Consider the following 20,923-nt stretch of genomic DNA (forward strand, 5'->3'; position numbering starts at 1 on the left):
TTTGTTTGGTGTCGTGTAAAGCTTTGCCAGGCCAGGCGGGACAATTAACAGCCCAATTTGATGTAAAATCCCTCGCAAGTGCAGACGGCGCCGTAGGTCTATTTCCGTGTAAATCTTGAGGGCGAGTTGGCTTTAGTTTAGTTAGCGGATTTTTAACAAATCATCAGTTGCCACCTGATGGCAAACGTTGTGCACTCTGTAGGCCTATATTGTTTAGTATTATTATTGTTATTATTATTTAAAATTTCTTTTCTTTCAGACAAATTTTCGTGATGACGAAGTTTCTGACTAGCCTAGTAATACTGGGTTTGACGGGCCTGAACGCGGTGGCTGGACTATTTCCGTTAACAATTCACCCCCCTCCCACTGATTACACACTCCCACCCCCCACTGGAGACACACCACCACCACCACCCACTGATGATACAGAAGGATTTCCCGAAAATCCAGACGGCGCTATATTCAGAACAAATCTCGAGGACGGGACGTTGATAGTGACCGGGTTCTCAACAAACCAAGCCACGTCACCGGATGGTAAACACTACCCAGCGTGAGTATATTCACTTCTGGGTCGTCTGTGCTGATCCTGTATATTAACCTGGCTTTTTTCATTTTTTGCTTTGCTTTTTCCCCTTTTTCTTGTTCATTACTCTCTTACTTTATCTCTTCCTTCCTACTCTTTTTTTAAATTTCGCATTACCTGTCCGTACGCGCCTTTCTTCAAATATTATACTTCTTTTATTATTAAACTATAAGATATTTTCATGTAACATGCATAATTCGATCTATGTAAGTAAGTTCTGTTTGGATGTTTAGTCTGTGATCAATTAGAAATACACATGCACATTATTTCAACAGGGAGGTCCACGAACATAGCGAATTCCCCACACACCAACCAGAAGGTGCAGACGACTCTCACCCACAAGACGGCGTCTCTGACATACAGGCGCACCCCCACCTGGTGGCCAAGCGGCAGATCAGGTGTAACACTAATAACTTTTTTCTTCGATTGTTACAATACAATACGTATAACAAGGGAATCAAGACATAACAAGTAATTTGTGAATCCCTATGTCCTCGGATTAAAGTAAAACTCTTCTCGTATTATCCCTTACCTCTTCAGCAACCCGCGATTGCATTGGTAAATTCAACATTTGAAAAAGATCAGCACGTACATGTAGAACCAGAAAAATTACACAAGCCTAGACATGCTTTACGAACTAACTGAATTAGGGTCCCAGACTCGTAGAACTTGGGACTGGAAAATTACTAATCTGCCAAAAGTCAGAAAAATAAAAAAAATTTATATTAATTTCATCTGTAGTTTACTTTAAAACACAACGCCTTTTACATATAAGATTATTGTCAATTATTTCATATATATTTGTCCATTCCAGTCAGATTAGTTATTGCCGGACGGTGCATTACTGGGTCAGGCCGTGGTGGGTGTACTGGGGAAATATTTGGTGGCCCGTCATGAACTCCCCCTGGTGGGGATGGCACTGGCATCACTGGTGGTATTGTTTGTAAGTTTTCATTGCATTACATCCATTTCCTACTCGATGAATTAAAATAGTGATATTTTTTTAATTGTAGTACTTTTATTAACTACTCTATGAGCAAGAAATAATGATGAAATATCGGTTTGAAATTTGCGTGCTTCTACTTTGAAGCTTCGTCTCCTTGACAGTTGTATTTCTTTACTAGTTTGAAATAGTATAAAAGTACCCATGCCCAATAGGGTCCTATAAACTTTTCTATAAGATCCAACAGAAAATTCACGTAGGAAACTTTTGAAATATCCATATTTGGACCAATAAGGTCGCTAGAGTAAGTTTTTAAAGGTCTTGCACATAGTGCCAAGCGCGGCGCGATGCGGTGAATTTCATTTCCATTAATAAGACGTTACGTCCTGGTGCAGTGTTGATTGTTGCCTCATCTTTTTTTCATACGCAGCCACAAAGCCAAGACTACGAGCACTAAAATAGACACAAGTGTAATTAAGTCATTTGTTTTCAATGCAACTATGAATAGCCACAGCTGCCTTCTTGATATGGGATAACCAAACCATAATTAAATATATAAATAAACTGAACGTCGAACGTTCATTTACGTATCAAAATGAGTTGCTGCTAGTTGAAATCATTTGATTATTCTTACTTTTTCAGACCAGGTCGATGCAGAGCCGTCATGTTTGAAGGAAGAAGGTTTAGATATTTGTGCTCGCGTTGTAGAACGGAGTGGGGCTGGAAACGTGTGCCGGTGTGGTATTACTGGATCCCGCGCTGGATATGGATCCGCGCACCTGTCGGGTGTTGCTGCGACATTAGGAATCAGTGGTGGTGCTAGTCTACACGTCACGTGATGTCACGCCGTCTGATTATCTTCAACAAAATAAAAAAAATACATGCACTGGCATAAATATTGCTTTGTAGGTAGCACTGGAGTATAATACGTTGATAGATATTTATGACAGAGCAATCGGTCCATAATTCTAATATACCACACGTTATCTACCGCGTAACTTTTTGTCTGAAGTACAGAATAAGCTATTACTTGGACTTTTGATTTTCCACGTTTAGATTTAAAGCTGACTACCGGTATTTGTTTTAGGCCTACTGAGATTTAATATATATAGTATTGTGTAACCATATCTCTCTCTCTCTCTCTCTCCCTCTGTACCAGTATAGAAAGACGCGTGAATAAAGATATCAAATACGAATGGCTTTGATGTTGTTTGTTTACGTCAATTAATCATCTAAACTTAACCAAAACTGTTACGTTGCCTAAGACAGTGCCTTGTTTCCCTGGCATAAAAATGTTCTTGTGCTCTCCTCAATTGACAAAATCTTAGATCCACCAAAATTATTTATCAAATCAACAAATCAGTATTTAATCTATCAGTTTGTTCTTTTATTTAGCACCATCATAGACGTATGTCTTGAATTGCTTTAAATGTAACGGTTGCCTATTTCAAAATTACTGAAATTGAAACTGCACCTTTTATGGTCTTGACCGGAAAAGGTCTGTCTGAATAAAAAATTAAGCCAACACCTGTAAAATAATTATATAATTTTCAGATATTTGTTTTTTTCATAATAATCATGTGTAAAAAGTGTAAATCTTGATGTACCATATTAAAAAGATTCAACTAAGCTCGGTTTACGTTACTGATTTATTTATTTGTAAGAACACAGATCAGTGTCACTCACGCTATAGCTACTTACATAAATTCATTATATTTTATCTACAGTGGGTGTCATATTTACCCTGTAGTGATTGTTTGTCTGATTTACACATATCTGCCTTCTCAAACAAAAGGAATTTTTACAACATTCCCCAGGTGGACTTTTCTACGTTATTTTATTTATTTATTTATTTATTTATTTATTTATTTATATTTTTATTTTATTATTTTTTTTTTGCATCTTTAAAAATTAATCAATTCAGTTAAATGCACTCCCTGGCTATTAACGGAATTAACACAGCTTTTAACTTTAATTTTGGAATCATACTTAGCCAGAGTTCCTTTTTTAATTTCTTTTAATTCCATTTGTAAATTTTATGTTCTGCTTTACCAACAGTTGAGAACATCTCCCGCCTTGAAAGGCATACATTTAATATAAAGAATATTCGGTTCTCCCTTGCATAACAAGGCTAGGGCAGTTTTTCACATGGGTATTGGTTTTGTCTTTAAATTCTATGCAATTGATGCTATCTTCTGTTTTTACATGGAAAATGACTTAAGTAATCATCTTCCATACTGGAAATACGTGTAAATTATTCACCCACTCAAGTCATTTGCTAAGTAATATTCAATGCTCAATAGAAATTTCGTTTTAAGTACGCACTACATTTAAAAGATATAAAATGAATATTCAGTAAAGGGTTACTTAACAGCAGCAAAACAGGTATCATTTCAAAAACGTGTTTTAAACAGCCGTGTTTTAAACAGCCAAATCCACCAAGGAGATCATCAGGTACCTCGCAGAATGCTTTAATTGCTTTGAATGCATTAATAAATTACCATCGAATCGATTTAAATGTACTTATAAAAATAGCTATCATGAAGATAAGCAACAGGAAATGACGTGCAACGAAAAATCGGATCTTGGTCGCTTTTTCGATACTTAATGTCCGACGTAAATTCCCCCTTTCCATTCAATCAAAACACTGAGTGAAATTTTGATTGGCCTTTTTTTTCAGTAACCAACAGATTTGTTGTTTGATGTAGACAGTTGCAAATCTCGCATATTTATTAAAGAAATTAAATGAAATTGACGTTTTCAGGTTGAAAATTACTCGTTCATTTTTTCTTGTTATTTATTAATTTATTAATTCATCCATTTTATTTTGTCTTTGACAGATGGATAAATGCCAAAACATTCATATAAATCATGTTGTTTTTGTCAGATTTTTTTAATAATCAGTTGGGTGGCCCTGAATAATGACTCATTTTAATTTATAATCGAAACTTTTCTCTTTTATTTCCTTGACGAATTCTATAAATACGACCCTTTCAAAATTCCAATAAACAGAATTTCTTCAGTGAATTCAGAGAGCAGCGACTAACAAGCAAAGGTATTGTAATTCCGTTTTTATATAATTTTGCTTTATAAATCGTATGCAGTGCATAAGGAAAAATGGTTCACTACTCAAACTGGAACTCAAAATAGCCGGCGTCTGTTATATTTTGGTAATATCACATTAAATTTCTGCTTATTTTGCTGTTGGTTTACATCTATTTCGGCTAATAAAGAAACACTGCAGAAGTTCATAGAGGTAAAAGTTAGGCTGGGCATACTTATATTATATTATACGTGTAACTTAATTCGTAAAGGTCACTGTTTTAAAAGTGCAAAATTGATAACATTCAAAAATGCGTTCAGTTTTGGAGATCCACTCATGTGCATGCAAAAATTAATTTAGTAGTTGTTTGATTGCAATGTCGTAGGCCTATGTTAAAAATTTCTGTATCATTTTCCCATAAAAGAACACAAGCCAGGGTTTTCACGCCAAAACTCACATTTATCGAAATTTCCTGGGATAAATGGAATTTTTCCCCAACTTCCCAACCTTAAATCTTCCTTTTGTGACACTCACCATAAACCTGTAACAATATTTTTGAAAAATAAAAAAAATCAAAACCTGCGCTTTGAACAGCGCTGGCTTGTCACAACGACTGACCACAAAGGTTGAATATGGTTACTTTTTGCGGAGGCCATCTTTCTGTCAATTTATGCTTCAAAAGTTGTAATTGTCCTCAGGTTATTTCAACAAGAAGCACTTTGTGCTCGTAGAATGCTTTCAAAATCCTGTCTTTTGTCTCTTAAAGTTGAAAAACACGATGGATTGCTTCTGAGGCATTATATAAGGTAAACCCTGACTACAGGGTCCGCTAGTTACCTCTCGCTATTACATCCCGTGTAAATTATTGAGGACAGGCTGGCTGTATTTAGTGGATTCTCAACAAATCATCAATTGCCACCTGATGGTAAACCGTAAACATACTCTGTATATTGTTTATTATTATCATTAATAAATTTAAGCCTTCTTTTCTTTCAGAAAAATTGTCGTGATGACGAAGTTTCTGACAAGCCTTGTGGTGCTCGGTTTGACGGGCCTGAACGCGGTGGCTGGACTAATAATTAGAGAACCGTATCCTACTTTGTTCCCCTTCAATCGCACATATGATCCCCCAATTGAATACACACCACCACCACCTACTGAAGACACAAAACCACCACCACCACCAACAACCCCCACTGATGATATAGGATTCCCCGAAAATCCAGACGGTGCTATATTCAGAACAACTCTCGAGGACGGGACGGCGGTAGTGACCGGGTTCTCAACAAACCAAGCCACGGCACCGGATGGCAAACACTACCCAGCGTGAGTGTATTCACATCTGGGTCTTCTTTGACTGGAAAGCACGCGATGTGCTGCTCCTGTATATTAACTTGACGTTTCTTTCCTTCCTTTTCTTTTCTTTTTTCTTTGCTTTATTCCCTTTTTTCTTGTTCATAAGTTATTTTCTTTCTTCCCTCCTACTCTTTTTTATTGAGATAAGACAAGAGTTCATTTAGCCAATTATAAAAATCGGAAATCATTTTCCTTGTGGAGCAAGTTTAATAATACACAGAGTAAAAGTACTACAAAAGATAAATTAAGAATTTGGTTTTGAGATCAAATTAAAATGCGTCACTGCACTTGGGTAAAAGCTGTTTAAAACGCGTTTACTACCCTTAAAAGTTTTAAGTCTACTAGTGCTTGGTAAAAACGTAAAAAGTGGTGATGCAGGATGAGAAGAGTCTTCCATGGTGTTAACAGTTATTTTCTCCACTATTAATTATACGATATTCCATGTAACATACATTGTTCGATCTATTTAAATATGTTTTCCTTGACTTTGTTTGTGATCTCTTAACAATATACGTTTACATTATTTCAACAGGGAGGTCCACGAGCATAGCGAATTCCCCACACACCAACCAGATGGTGCAGACGACTCTCACCCACAGGACGGCGTCTCTGACATAGGCCTACAGGCGCATCCCCACCTGGTGGCCAAGCGGCAGATTAGGTACTGCACGTAACACTAATAACTTTTTTCGTCGATTCTTACATACAATACAATGCAATACAATGGCAGATCTGGCGTGCGTAGGTGGGAAAAAATCTCGTGCACTCTTCCCGCTTAGCTCCAGAGGCGCACGGTACCCCTTTTCCTCTAAAAACAGTGTAACAAGGGAATCGAGACAAAACCAAGCAATTTATCAATCCCTGTGACCTCGGATATTTAAACTGTTCTCGACTACTATTCTATCCCCTACCTCTTTAGGAACGATACCAAGGACCAGCAATTGCATTGGTAAATTCAACGTTTGAAAAAGATCAGCGTCTAGAACCAGAAAAATTACACAAGCCTTGGCATGCTTTATTACGAACTTACTGAATTAGGGTCCCAGACTCGTAGAACTTGAGACTGGAAAATTACTAATTTACCAAAAGTCAGAAAAAAAAATTATATTAATTTCATCTGTAGTTTACTTCAAAACACAGCACCTTTTCTATATAAAGTAATTGTCTAATATTTCGTACATAATTTTACATTCCAGTTTGATTGGTCAGTGTCGGACGGTGCATTACTGGGTCAGGCCGTGGTAGGTTTACTGGGGAAATATTTGGTGGCCTGTCATGAACTCCCCCTGGTGGGGATGGCACTGGAATTACTGGTGGTATTGTTTGTAAGTTTTCATTGTATTACATCCATTTCCTACTCCTTGAATTAAAATAGAGATAATTTTACTTAAATTGTAGTACCTTTATTAACTATTTTTAAGTAAGAAATAATGAGGAAATATCGGTTTGAAATTTCCGTGCGTTTACTTTGAATCTCCGTCTCCTTCCCCATTGACAGTTGTATTTCTTTGCTAGTTTGAAATAGTATAGAAGTACTCATGTCCAAAAGGGTCTTTAAACTTTTCCATAAGATCCAACAGGAAATTCACAGGTCCGTAGCCAGCAATTTTAGAGGTGGGGTGGGGTTCGTTTTCTGAAAAGGTGGACCTTTTACCATAAAGTCCTCAAGTACATAGATCAAATTGTACCCAGAGTGGACCTTTTCCCAGCAAAAAGGGTGGTTCTTTTGAACCCCCCCTCCCCTGGCTACGGGCCTGATTAATGTAGGAAACTTTTGAAATACCCATATTTGGACCAATAAGGTCGAGAGAGTCAGTTTTTGTTTTGTTCTTGTACATAGTGCCAAGCGTGGCCCGATGCGGTGAATTTCATTTCCATTGATAAGACGTTGCGTCCTGGTACAGTGTTGATTTGTAGCCTCATCTTTATTCATACCCAGGCACAAAGCCAAGACTAAGAGCACTAAAATAGACACAAGTGTAATTAAGTCAATTGTTTTCAATGCAACTATGAATTGCCACAGTTGTCTTCTGGATATGGGATAACCAAACGATAAATAAATAAATAAACGTTCCTTTATAAAGAAAACGTGGGCCAACAGGAGGGGAAACCAATTTAGAACTATAAAATATGTGTACATATATCAAAATGTGCTACTACTAGTTGCAAACATTTAATTATTCTTAATTTTTCAGGCCAAGCCAATGCAGAGTCGGGGTTTATGATGCCGGGTGGTATAGATATCTGTGCTCGCGTTGTAGAACGGAGTGGGGCTGGAAACGTGTGCCGATATGGTTTTACTGGAATCCGCGCTGGGTATGGATCCGCGCACCTGTCGGGTGTTGCTGCGACATTAGGAGACAGTGGTGGTGCTAGTCTACACGACACGTGACGTCACGCCGTTTGATTATCTTCAAAATGCACGCGCATATATATACTGCTTTGTAGGTAGCACTGGAGTATAATACGTCAATAGATATTTATGGCACAGCAATCGATACAAAATTCTTATAGACTACCACATGTAACTTTTTGTCCAAAGTACAGAATAAGCTGACTTATTTATGTTTAGATCTGAAGCTGACTACCGGTATTTGTTTTAGGCCTACTGAGATTTAATACATAGTATTGTGCAACCATCTCTCTCTCTGTCTGTACGAGTATAGAAAGATGCGTGAATAAAGAAATCAAATATGGATGGCTTTGATGTTGTTTGTTAACATCAGTTAATCATCTAAACTTAACCAAAACTGTGACGTTGCCTAAGACAGTGACTTGCTTCCCTCGCATAAAAATCCACCACAATTATTAATCAAATCAACTAATCGGTAATTAATCTATCAGTTTGTTGTTTTATTTAGCACCAGAAGCAGTCAGAAAAGCATGTTTTTCTTGTTTTTTTTAAGTATAAATTTTGCCTTTTTCAAAATGACTGAAATTGAAACAACTGCACCTTTTATGGTCTCGACCGAAAAAGGTCTATCTGAATCAAAAATTTAGCCAACACCTGCAAAATAATTTCATAATTTTCAGATATTTGTTTTCCTCATCATCATATGCCATGTAAAATAGGGAAAATCTTGATGTGCCCTACTAAAAAGATTCAACCAAGCTCAGTTTATATTATTCACTGATTTATTTATTTGTAAGAACGCAGGTCAGTGTCACTCACGCTATAGCTACTTACATAAATTCAAAATCTTGTATCTACAGTGGGTGCAATTTTTACCCTGTAGTGACTGTTTCTCTGATTTACAAATGTCCGCCTCCTCAAACAAAAGGAGTTTATACAACGTTCCTCAGGTGGACTTTTCTACAATATTTTTGCATTTTTTTCGGGCATCTCTGAAAATTAAACCATTCAGTTAAATGCACTCCCTGGCTATTAACGGAATTAATACAGCTTTTACTTTCAATGTTGGAATCATATTTAGCCAGAGTTCTTTTTTTAATTTCTTTAATTCCATTTGTAAATTTTATGTTCTGCTTTACCAACAGTTGAGAACATCTCCCGCCTTGAAAAGCATACATTTAATATAAAGAATATTCGGTTCTCCCTTGCATAACAAAGCTAGGGCAGTTTTTCACTGGGGTCTTGGTTTTGTCTTCAAATTCTATGCAATTGATGCTATCTTCTGTTTTTACATGGAAAATGATTAAAGTAATCACCTTCCATACTGGAAATACGTGTAATCGAACTGATTCACCCAGTCAAGTCATTTGTTAAGTAATATTCAATGCTCAATAGGAATTCCCATCTTCCTTCTGATTTATACAGTAAAATATCATGTTATGTGACACTCTGATATGGAAACTCATGCTCTCCTACTGGTCTACATAGTAAAGTGTCTTGTGTAGTCATATTCTATACTTGGAATGACTGCTTGCACAAACTTGAGGAAAATCATAAGGTACATATGAACCCCAAGCTCCCCGCCTCCCTCAGCGACAGTCTGAATTATCTTCTTCATCACCTCGGCATGTCTGGAGTTAAAGAGAGTAATGATTTAGGGTTAAGAATCAAGTCACAGAGATAAATCATCAAAATCATCAGACACAAGGGTGGTTTACTAACTGGCAGTAGTACATTACTGTGCTGTCAAATGCTCTGAAATATTCCTTCTCACAACTAGCCCTTTTCTTTCGTTTAGCCCTTTGACCCTTTGACCCCCTTTTTCTTTTTTTTTTTTTTGAGAAAATTGATCTTTAATTTGATGATATGTGCATTATGGGATAAACTGAAATATATGATTATAGAAATACAAAAGTTTTGAAATCTATCTATCTATCTATCTATCTATCTGACACTTCCCATAGAGCAATACATACCAGGATATTGCATAAATGCATTAAACTGAGGGATCTATACAAAAGAATTGTAGATACAAGCTACTAAAACTGGATTCAAATATTCCCCAACAGTACCATGGTAACAATATATCCAGGGATGCTAGTGGGGTCCGAAAAGAAAACCTGAACTTTTTTTTGGCAAAGACGGGGGGGGGGGGGGGGGGGGGGGGGGGGGGGTACAAATTGATTATGAAACAATTACTATATTTCAAATTTTATTTAATAAATATATTGCAATATATGTCATCACAACTTCATAGTAATTTTCAACAGTTGTTTCCAAGGATAATCTTGACATTGACAAGATGGAAGTGCCATCAGTACATAAACACCTACCACCCATAGTAGACAGTAATGATCCCTCACGTAAGCTTGATAATCACCAGCATGATAATGATAGTCACTAAATGTTAATCCCTTTCATTTATCATTTTCAAAGATTGGTAATGGCTTTCGTGGTAATGCCCAAGCAACAAAAATGTGTAAAGACAACTACGTGCTTTGGCATGCTTAGTTGTTTTAGCATGGTTTTTCAGAGCTTTTTTACCACTGCTTCCGTACCGGATCACGTCGTTGCGCCATACACACCAAGCTTCTCCGGGGGACTTTCGCTTCCGAACATAGGTAGAAAAAAAATCGTCATTATTGTCCTTTTCCTCCAGCCAACTCCAACTAAATCTATTTTTGACAGTAATGTCGATGTTTCTAATATCGTCTGTTCCCCTCTCCGCGAAATCCATTTAGTTTGGTTTAGTTCAAAATTCCGCGCACGCGGTGTCAAAACTTTCCACATGGGTGCCGACATTAAAGCCTACATTTCCAACCAATCAAGCGCCATAAATAAATCACGTGCTACGGTTGTGACTAGATATTGTGTTGAAACGCAGCTCTGTCGCAATGGTTGAAATGCGACGTTCCTCTGACGCATCGTTCGTCCAGTCCGCGACCACGTTAAAAACGAGAATTCCGGAACAAAATATAGTACCAGAAAATTTTATAACTGGACGCAAAAAACCGGAATTCCGGTAAAAACCGGAAGACTAGCATCCCTGTATATCACGGTAATATACCTGCAGGGATGCACTGATGCCATTGGTGGTCCAGGCAGGTGAGGATGTGTCTCCATGGTAACAGTTTTTTTGGCATGATCCTGGCTGAAGTCCTCGTACATCTGATCCACTGTGAGGGGCTTACGGTTCTAGAGTTATTAAAGAGGCAAATTATCAATAAAGATTTTAGTTAATTTAGAGAAAAAAAAAACTTTTGGTGCTTGTCTAAAACATTGGAATGTTATTGTACTTCCCTCTTTTAAAATAGAAATCTGACGCTGATTGAAGTTAATGTAACATTTTTTTGACATACACAATTTATAGAAGTGTCAAATTTTATTCCCCCCAAAAATAACCACCATACTTAAAGTATGAAGAAAGAGAAAATTAATACCGTAACTTCATATTAAACCGATGTTTGACAGTCATTCTGGTAGTCGAATGGTGGAAGCAAAGCAAAGCGCTATTTCATATTTTACATAGACATACCTCATCATAACCATACAACCAAAGCCGAGGCGTCTGGTAGTATTTATCATATGTGATGTTTAAGTCGTAAGTTCTAGTCTGTAATATTCCGCTCTCTCCAGCACCTGCTGACGCAGCCTCAGTTTCCTGTTGGACAGTGGCTGGGTCTAAGGTGGCCTGCAGAGAAAGAAAATAAACACAAGCCTTAACAAGGGGAGAGATGGATTTAATAGTTGGCATAAATAAATACAAGGAATGAAAATCAAAAACGTTTTCATAAATCAAGATAAAGTGCTACATCTCTGTCATTTTTAATTTTATTTACTTGTTTATTTATTTGTTTGTTTGTTTTTTGAGCTTAAGCACAATCAATATCTGATTAGTTTTTCTGTAAGGGAAGTATAAGACACAAGATTTTTTTTAAAAAGTGAACATTTGAGGGAGATCAGGCAGAATTTTGCCTGACTGTCCATCTGTATGTCTGTCTTTCAAACAAACTGCCAGTTTTCTTTGTCTGGCTCTGTCCTTATTTCATCTGTTTGTTTGTAGATCTATCTGTCTGTCTTTTTGCCTGTCTGTCTGTTTGTCAGTTTCTTACAGTATCTTCAGCCTCCAGCATCCCAGACTCTTCAAATGCCTCCATGTCTTCTGCCTCTTCATCATCACCGTCATCCTCATCATCATCACCTCCCCCTTGTTGGGCTCCACTTGATGCTGCAGCACTAGCGCCACCCTTTGGGAAACATACAAAACATTATAAGAATGAAGTTCACATGCTTGAAAGAGTTCTGGTCAGTTTTAACATATTTTGAGAGAGAGAAAAATATGAAAAAAGTTATGTGTCTGAAATATGTGAGCAAAAAACTGTTCATAGGTGACATCTACTTCTTTAGGTCCATTACTAACCTTAGAATCTAAAGTCATCTCAGCTACTGCATCTTGGACCTGCCCAACTGATGTGTCTAGAAATGAAGAGATTTCATTTTTAAAACAGGAGATGACTTTACAAAATAACTCTACGAAAAACCGGGATGTTATGCTCCCCCGCACACAAGTACACCTTCATGACAATCAAGTGCACAAAATCTAAAAGCTACAATTTCATCCAACTACCAAAGTCCGATTTTTTAAGGATCTCTGCGGCCTTAAAAATTGGCTAGTTGTGATTATGTCTCAAATAATACATTCAAACATAATCCCACCTGCAAAGTGATGAAGTGATTGTGTCAATATCTCTACTAACACAATGAAATATTTGCCCACTTATGAAGTGGTGGAGAAATCAAGACAATATCTCAACTAACACAATGAAATATTTGCCCACTTATAAAGTGGTGAGGAAATCAAGACGATATCTCAACTAACACAATGCCATATTAACCTACCAGCAAAGTGGTGAGTGTCCACCCAGCCCCCGTCTCCATCCTGGGTCTCTATCACCAGCTCGTGCTCCTCCTGGTGAGTGTCCATCTGCTTCACACGGCGGTAACATGGCACTGGAAGTAACAGCATTTATAAGTCATACTTACTTTACAATATTGATTAAATGTCATCTGCAATCTGCAGATTGGTTATCTCTGATATACGGTGCTCACAAAAATAATAAAAGAAAATAATAATTTACAGAATTTACATTCACAAGGTCAGAGTAATTTTCAGTTTTAGCATTAGATAGGACAGAAAGGTCTTTTTGTGATCAAATTTGCATAACTGAAGCTATTTTCTAGTTTTACCATTTTTAGTTATGAGAAACTGTTTCTCCCTGGGTAGATATGGTTTTATTTTGGACTCGTCTCCTGATGCCCACTGCCATGTAGGACAATGGTGAACAATGTGATCTCCTGCAGCTACAAACTGGAATAAAACCAACACCAAGAGTTTGTGATGATGAAAATAACAATAAGAAGGAAAAGAGGGAGAAGAATAAATAAATAAATAAACAATGGAAAAATAACAAATTAAAATAGAACATGAACATTTTTTTTATATATGTTATAACCCTTAAGTATGAGGAATCAATAACTTAAATATATGCCAGATATATACATTTTTTCACTTTATCTTCAGTTTGAGGAAATGGTTTCATTAATTAAAAAAAGCTTAAAACAAGATGTAAGATGCAACAAGCATTTGAGATATAAACACAGCCCACTTTAAGAAAAGATGAGGATGCAAGAAGAATACAATCTCTAGAAATATCAGTTATTGATTTATATTCCCTTTTAAATCTTTTCAACAACATGGAAATGCAGCATCACTAAGTGGAATTCTGATAGACTGACAATAATTATGTCTTTATGTATTTTAGTTTCCATGTGTTTAATTAAAAAAGCAGACAAATAACAGAAGCTGTAATCTCTGTTTAACTTATTCAAATAGTTGACTTATTCTAAAACTATCATCAGTCTGCCATATTTTCATTTTCTACATGCAAAATGCAAGTAAAACTGAAGCCAAGACAGTAACTTTCTTTTTGTTCAGTTACTGAACAATGTTTTGGGCCAGTAATTTTTTTAAAGATATCTATTGGTGTCTGAAGGACCAGTAGAACCAGTAGAACCCAAAAAACTTTGGTCCAGCTGTTATGGTTCTTAACACTATCGGTCAAGCTTATAGTAACCCCAACCCTCTGTCATCAATTATCATTAAATAGCACTCTCACTAATGTACGTAGTATAAACACTTGACAGCAGTGATCCCTCTGATCAGTAGACACAATGTATTTATATCAGCACACATAGAAATAAAGTTAGTTGTTGCAGTCAAGTCCTTCCTGGAGTTGTTTCATGGTGTCAGAAGTACGTGACTGTGTTTTATAACAATACAGTGAGCCAACGCTGATAACCAGTTGATAAAAAAGTCTTTCCACATGGAGCTGGGAGCTTTACCAGTACCTGCCATGAACTGGCATGCTACTGATGCAGTTCAGGAGTACAAGAAGTTCAAACAGATGTGCTATACTTTGATGGTCCACTAAAGAACAAATCTAAGACTGAAAAGATTGCGTACCTCCAGATATGGGCTGGAGAGACTGGACGAGACCTAGTTAGCACATGGAACTTGACTGGGGATGAATCTAAGGAATTAAAAACCTACTTTGACAAATTTGAAGAATTTGTTAAGCCTAAAAGCAATTTTAGACTAGCCAGATTTAAGCTGAGGACCCTTACGCAAGGTAACGGGGAAACTGTAGATCAATTCTTGAAGAGAATTCGTTCTCTGGTCAGCGAGTGCAAGTATACCCAACCAGATGAACAAATACTTGACACGCTCATTTTTGGATGCAAATCAGCCCGCACGCAGTCCAAATTACTGGAATTGGGTGAAACTCTGTCATTGGACAAGGCGATCGACATTGCAAGAACTCAGGAAGCAACCTCGCAGCAACTCACAGACATCAATCGAGACGCCCAGGTCCATGCAGTCAAGCACAACAAACCGTTTCGCCATAAACCTACATTTAAAGGGACACATAAGAAGAGAGAAACTTCTACCATGGCCTCAAAGTGCCACCCCACAATGGAAAATCAGTGCAATAACTGTGGATCAAAACATGATCATAGTAAAAGAGAGCTGTGCCCAGCATACGGCTCCACATGCTTTGGCTGTGGGAAACTTAACCACTGGAGAAAGTGCTGCCGCTCCGAGCACAAGCAGTCCACAATTCATCGTGGAAACAGGCCACACAGACACGCCGTCACTCCCAAGCAGCAAATGCATAGAGTGCATGCCTGCAGCGAAGACGACTGTGAGCCACAAGAGACCAACGAGCTATATTTTAGCCCAATATACGTGGGCAGCATTGAAAGCAAGCGTGCTTTCATTAACCTGAAAATCAGCTCTGAGCAAAATAGTATCACTTTTCCGTGCAAAGTTGATACTGGTGCCGATGGAAACCTAATCACGAAGAAAGACTATGCCAAATTATGCCCTAATAATACCAATTTGAAACCGTCTGGCGTCAAAATTGTAGCCTTTGGTGGTCAACGCATACCTCATTATGGATCATGCACCTTGACACTGACGTATGGAGGTTCAAATACTGAGCATGAATTTCACGTTGTCGAAACCAATGGGCCGACTATCCTAGGCATAGACACCTGCCAGAAACTAGGCTTAGTTACACTTAACTATGCTGTTGATCTGGAGGACATACAGCACTCCAATGCTAACAATGCCCTTCTGGAACAGTACCCCGACTGTTTCCAAGGCATTGGCTGTTTTAAAGGGGAATACCACATTACCCTTGATCCCTCGGTGCCACCAGTGGTGCATCCACCACGCCGTGTACCAGAAGCGTTACGTGAGCCTCTCAAAGCGGAGCTCGAGTCTCTTGAAAAGAAAGGCATCATCGCTAAAGTAGAGGAGCCAACAGACTGGGTCAATTCGTTAGTCTGTGTCACAAAGGCTGATGGCAGCATACGCCTGTGCTTAGACCCAAAAGATCTAAATGCCGCGATAAAAAGGCCACATCATCGAATCCCAAGCTTTGACGAAATTTTACCAAGGCTTAGCGGAGCCCGCTATTTTTCAATTCTGGATGCTCGTAGTGGTTACTGGAACATTAAACTTGACCATGAGAGTTCACTGTACACCACTTTCAATTCACCTCACGGTCGATACCGTTTCCTACGACTTCCATTTGGCCTTGTATGCGCCCAAGATGTTTTCCAGAAAAAGGTAGATGAAGCCTTCGGAGACCTAGACGGAATTACAGGAATCATTGACGACATCGTTGTCCATGGGAAAACCAAAGAGGAGCACGACAGAAATTTGCATCTCCTCATGGATCGTGCCAGAAAAATAGGCATCCGTTTCAATCCAGATAAAATGCGCATCAGATGCAGCGAAATTCCATTCTTTGGAAACATACTCAGTTCGGAGGGTCTACAACCTGACCCGAAGAAAGTGGAATCCATCCACAGCATGGATCCGTCCAGCAACCTCGCCGATCTTCAAACGTTTCTTGGCCTCACCCAGTACCTCAGCAGGTTCATACCCAACCTGGCTTCCATTTCAGCAGTACTGTGGGACTTAACTAAGAGCAAGAATGAGTTCGTTTGGAGCCCAGAGCATCACGCTGCAGTAGAGAAAATCAAATCTGTCATCACCTCACCAGAAACATTGCAATATTTTGACAGTAGCAAACCTGTAACGATTCAGGTTGACGCATCGCAGCGCGGCCTCGGCGCCACTTTGATGCAGAACAATCGCCCTGTCGAATACAGGAGCAAATTACTAACAGAAACCGAGACACGGTATTCAAACATAGAGCGTGAAATGCTTGCAGTTGTACATGGATTAGAGAAGTTCCATTACTACGCTTATGGCCGCAAAGTCACTGTTGAAAGTGATCATAAGCCTCTCCAATCCATATTCCAGAAACATGTGAACAATGCACCTCCCAGAATCGCAAGGATGATGTTGCGCATTCAGAAATATGATGTAACAATCAAATATGTGCCAGGAAAGAACATTCCAGTCGCTGATGCTCTTTCCAGATTGTCAAAATGCGAAGGTGACACCATTCAAGGTGTAGATGTCACAGTGCATGAGATCGACATGCAGCTGAATGCAAGCCCCACCAGACTAAAGCAGATCCGAGAAGAAACGTCCAAGGACGAGACGCTTCACTCTCTTCGAAACTTCATCACAAACGGATGGCCAAACACTAGATCAGAGTGTCCATCGCACCTCCACGACTATTGGAATTACCGTGATGAATTGTCAGTATTTGATGGCCTTATTCTAAAGGGAACTAGAATCCTGATCCCAACAACGCTTCAAGCAGCAGTGTTAGAACAGTTACACTATGCTCATCAAGGAGCTGAAAAGTGCAAACTTCGTGCCAAAGGATCTGTATTTTGGGTCAACATTAATCGAGACATCGAAAACATGGTTAAAGCATGTGCACCATGCCAACACAACCAGAAGGCAAACGTCAAACAACCGCTAATGCCACACGACGTACCACAAAAACCATGGCACACACTGGGAGCAGACTTATTTTTCATTGACAATGACAGTTACTTGCTCATATCTGACTATTACAGCAAATTTCCAGTAGTCAGAAAGCTGAACAATTTGCAGTCCAACACTACCATTGCTTACATGAAATCAATCTTTGAAGAATTCGGAATCCCGAGAAAGCTTATCACTGGAAATGACACTCAGTTTACTTCGGCTGAATTCCAGAAATTTAGCCACGATTATGGCTTCGAGCACGTCCAAACAAGCCCCCACTATTCACAGGCCAATGGATTTATTGAACGAGCTGTTCAAACTGTTAAAAATCTGCTGATTAAATGCAAGGAAGCTAAAACCGATCCTCATATGGCCATGTTGTGCCTTAGATGCACACCATTAGATCACAACATACCATCGCCAGCAGAACTCTTAAATTCTCGTGCTTATGATACCAATCTTCCTGCCATCCAACCCCACCTGTCACATGCCTCTTATGACGGTGAAATAAATGCATACATGCAAAGAAAAAAGGATAAAGAAAAGAGCAGATATGATCAGTCAGCCAGAAAGCTATCTGACCTACTTCCTGGTCAGCATGTGAGAGTACGACATCCCCAGAGTCACAAATGGGAACCAGCAATTGTAGATTCTACGAGACCAAACAGGAGCTATGTTGTAAAAACTAACAATGGTGGTCAGTATGTACGCAACCGTATACACATACGTCCAACAGGAGAGAAATTCAATCAGTCTGACTTTGAAAACACCCATTTGCAAAATCATTCACCAAACAATGATCAGGAGTCCCGCTTTGAGAATTCAGAAGCAGCTCAGAACAAACAAGTGCCAAACACTGTGGATAACACTGTACCCCAATCACCAGTGCCATCTCCACGACGATCTACTAGAATAACAAAAGCACCTGATAGACTGAACTTGTAACTTGTACATATGCATAAACAATGTCATATAGCTCTACTAGCTAGGATTTTATTTATCACTGTATTAACTTTATTTTACTCACTTAAACTACATGCTTCACATGTGAGACTTCTCTTGCACAAGGTATTACTCAAGAAATCAAAAAGACATTTATTCTCTGTTGCCACTATCAACCCTTTATTTAGCACCGATTATCTTTTCTAAAGGAAGAAGGGGATGTTATGGTTCTTAACACTATCGGTCAAGCTTATAGTAACCCCAACCCTCTGTCATCAATTATCATTAAATAGCACTCTCACTAATGTACGTAGTATAAACACTTGACAGCAGTGATCCCTCTGATCAGTAGACACAATGTATTTATATCAGCACACATAGAAATAAAGTTAGTTGTTGCAGTCAAGTCCTTCCTGGAGTTGTTTCACCAGCCTGCACCATATGACCGGTCTAGGGGCGTACCCACCTCTTCCGGTGTAATCACTCCAGTCTCCTTGAATTTTGACTCCTGAAAATAAAATGTGAAGATGACACGTCGTTTAATGTCAGAGCTGTATTTTGATAGTAAATCAGAACCTCCATAATAGATATTGAGCAAAATCAGTGCTTTGAAATTGATACATTACTATTTTTTTTCATTAGCTTCGAGATGTATATGATCTCTGGGTACATTTGTCATGCCAAAATAGGTACTGTCTGATTTAAAGAATATAAATGCATCTATGAATAACCACAATGGGGTTGTAAAAACAATGGTGCTGCATGGGATAATTTTAGTGTTACTGTCAGAAATGATATGCAGCCTGTTTCACACTGAAAAGAAATTAAACCTACTTTGCCATCACATATTTCAAATTTGCTTTTTCTTCATGAATTCCCTTTGAAAATAATCTTGTGCAAAATTTCATTTTATTTGACACTTGTCTGTAAAATACACATCTGGCATGCACCTATTTTGGCATGACATATATAGTGCCAGACGCAGGGTAGAACCAGCCGGATAGCTCAGGTGGTAGAGCACTCGCCCTGTTAGCGAGAGATCCCCGGTTCGATCCCTGGTCTGGCAGGTGACTTATACACTCTCCCAAAAATGCACTACACACAAGTAATATTTAATTCCAAATTCAAACATATGCAAGGGAAAAGAAAAACAGCATTACACTTGTTCAATAAACAATATACATGTAACAGGAAGACTGTGATCCCATTCCCAAAGACACCATCAACCCAACTCTGCGGGGATTCTCACAAAGTGCAATCACTTTTACTAGATGACACACCTCTTTTTGTTTCCAATACACTAGTATTATAACCCCCTTTTCTGTATTCTACTCAATGCCAGGAAGAAGTGTGTCATTCAGTTAAGCTGACTGCTGTCAGCAAGAGTCCCCACAGAGTAAGGTCTATCCACGTGGACCGATGATGTCTATGGGAATGGGGCCTTTTGCTTAGGGAAGCATACTACCGATACATACACTGTAGACAGGTAGTATGAACATCTACTACTATATGCAACAAATGCAACAAGAAGAGCTTTCATTCAATATTCAGCAACAGGTGCAATGTTCTCGCCAGTGCTATCATCGTCCACAGTGATGACTCACTATCACACACACAGAAGTCAGAACTTCTGGACAGCAGCTCAAATTGTCGCCATCAATAATGATGACCAAACTTACCTTGAGTACAGGTGTAAAATACTCTGCTACGCCTAACGCACTTCCTTTGACAGCATTTATCACATTCTGCATCTTTGGTTACATGCAGTAAGTGGTAACGTAGAAAAAAATAATAGGTTCCCGTTTTGTTTCTGAAATCCACCTCTTCCGGATCTTTCCGGTCTCCTCAGTTGAAGAGTCATCGCTGCAAGACAGTCTACATCCGAGTTGATATGATCTTACACTACCGTCCAAAAGAACAAATCAACACAGACAGTGAACAAACAAAATAGACAAATAAATAAATAAATTACAATTTTTTGGTCAATCCCCTCCCACAATTTTAACAACATGGATTACATAAACTTGAAACGTCATATTAGAACATGTAATATTGATGTCTCAAAGAGGGAGAAAACCATGAGGAAAAAAAACTTTGCCCTGAATGGCCGCTAGTGGGATATATTGAGCCGGTTGCAGATCAACAATATGATGAAAATGATGAAGCACCTTTAAATGGCAGTATCATTCATATTTTTAAACAGCCCATACTTCTACAACCTTTTT

General features: G+C 38.5%; 2 protein-coding genes across 2 annotated transcripts; one reads left to right on the top strand and one right to left on the bottom strand.

Annotated features, from left to right (window-relative positions):
- Positions 1–239: 239 nt before the first annotated feature.
- LOC106177140 (uncharacterized) lies at positions 240–2,733 on the top strand. Its single transcript, XM_013559829.3, has 4 exons — positions 240–550; positions 859–981; positions 1,398–1,526; positions 2,169–2,733. The coding sequence occupies exons 1-4, from the start codon at positions 273–275 to the stop codon at positions 2,347–2,349; spliced, it is 711 nt and encodes a 236-aa protein (XP_013415283.2). The 5' UTR covers positions 240–272; the 3' UTR covers positions 2,350–2,733.
- A 6,309-nt stretch (positions 2,734–9,042) lies between these two features.
- LOC106177197 (ubiquitin-like-conjugating enzyme ATG3) lies at positions 9,043–20,564 on the bottom strand. Its single transcript, XM_086997376.1, has 9 exons — positions 20,378–20,564; positions 19,165–19,206; positions 13,526–13,646; positions 13,178–13,288; positions 12,699–12,754; positions 12,391–12,525; positions 11,814–11,969; positions 11,346–11,473; positions 9,043–9,909 (listed from the first exon to the last, which is right to left on the bottom strand). Exons 1-9 carry the CDS (start codon positions 20,447–20,449, stop codon positions 9,759–9,761), a joined length of 972 nt encoding a protein of 323 aa, XP_086853502.1. The 5' UTR covers positions 20,450–20,564; the 3' UTR covers positions 9,043–9,758.
- Positions 20,565–20,923: the final 359 nt, after the last annotated feature.

The sequence above is a fragment of the Lingula anatina genome, chromosome 10, assembly GCF_051362555.1.
Source record: "Lingula anatina isolate TDL-2025a chromosome 10, LinAna3.0, whole genome shotgun sequence".
In the NCBI taxonomy this organism is placed as follows: domain Eukaryota; kingdom Metazoa; phylum Brachiopoda; class Lingulata; order Lingulida; family Lingulidae; genus Lingula; species Lingula anatina.

What these genes read in the sequence shown, in the direction of transcription:
- LOC106177140 (XM_013559829.3), top strand. Translation starts at nt 273, where the DNA reads ATGACGAAGTTTCTGACTAGCCTAGTAATACTGGGTTTGACGGGCCTG. An exon ending in GATGGTAAACACTACCCAGC is followed by an intron (nt 551 to 858) that starts GTGAGTATATTC and finishes TTATTTCAACAG; the next exon opens with GGAGGTCCACGAACATAGCG. An exon ending in GTGGCCAAGCGGCAGATCAG is followed by an intron (nt 982 to 1,397) that starts GTGTAACACTAA and finishes TGTCCATTCCAG; the next exon opens with TCAGATTAGTTATTGCCGGA.
- LOC106177197 (XM_086997376.1), bottom strand. Translation starts at nt 20,449, where the DNA reads ATGCAGAATGTGATAAATGCTGTCAAAGGAAGTGCGTTAGGCGTAGCA. An exon ending in GGACACTCACCACTTTGCTG is followed by an intron (nt 12,755 to 13,177) that starts GTAGGTTAATAT and finishes CTTCATTTCTAG; the next exon opens with ACACATCAGTTGGGCAGGTC. An exon ending in AGATGACTTTAGATTCTAAG is followed by an intron (nt 12,526 to 12,698) that starts GTTAGTAATGGA and finishes TGTTTCCCAAAG; the next exon opens with GGTGGCGCTAGTGCTGCAGC.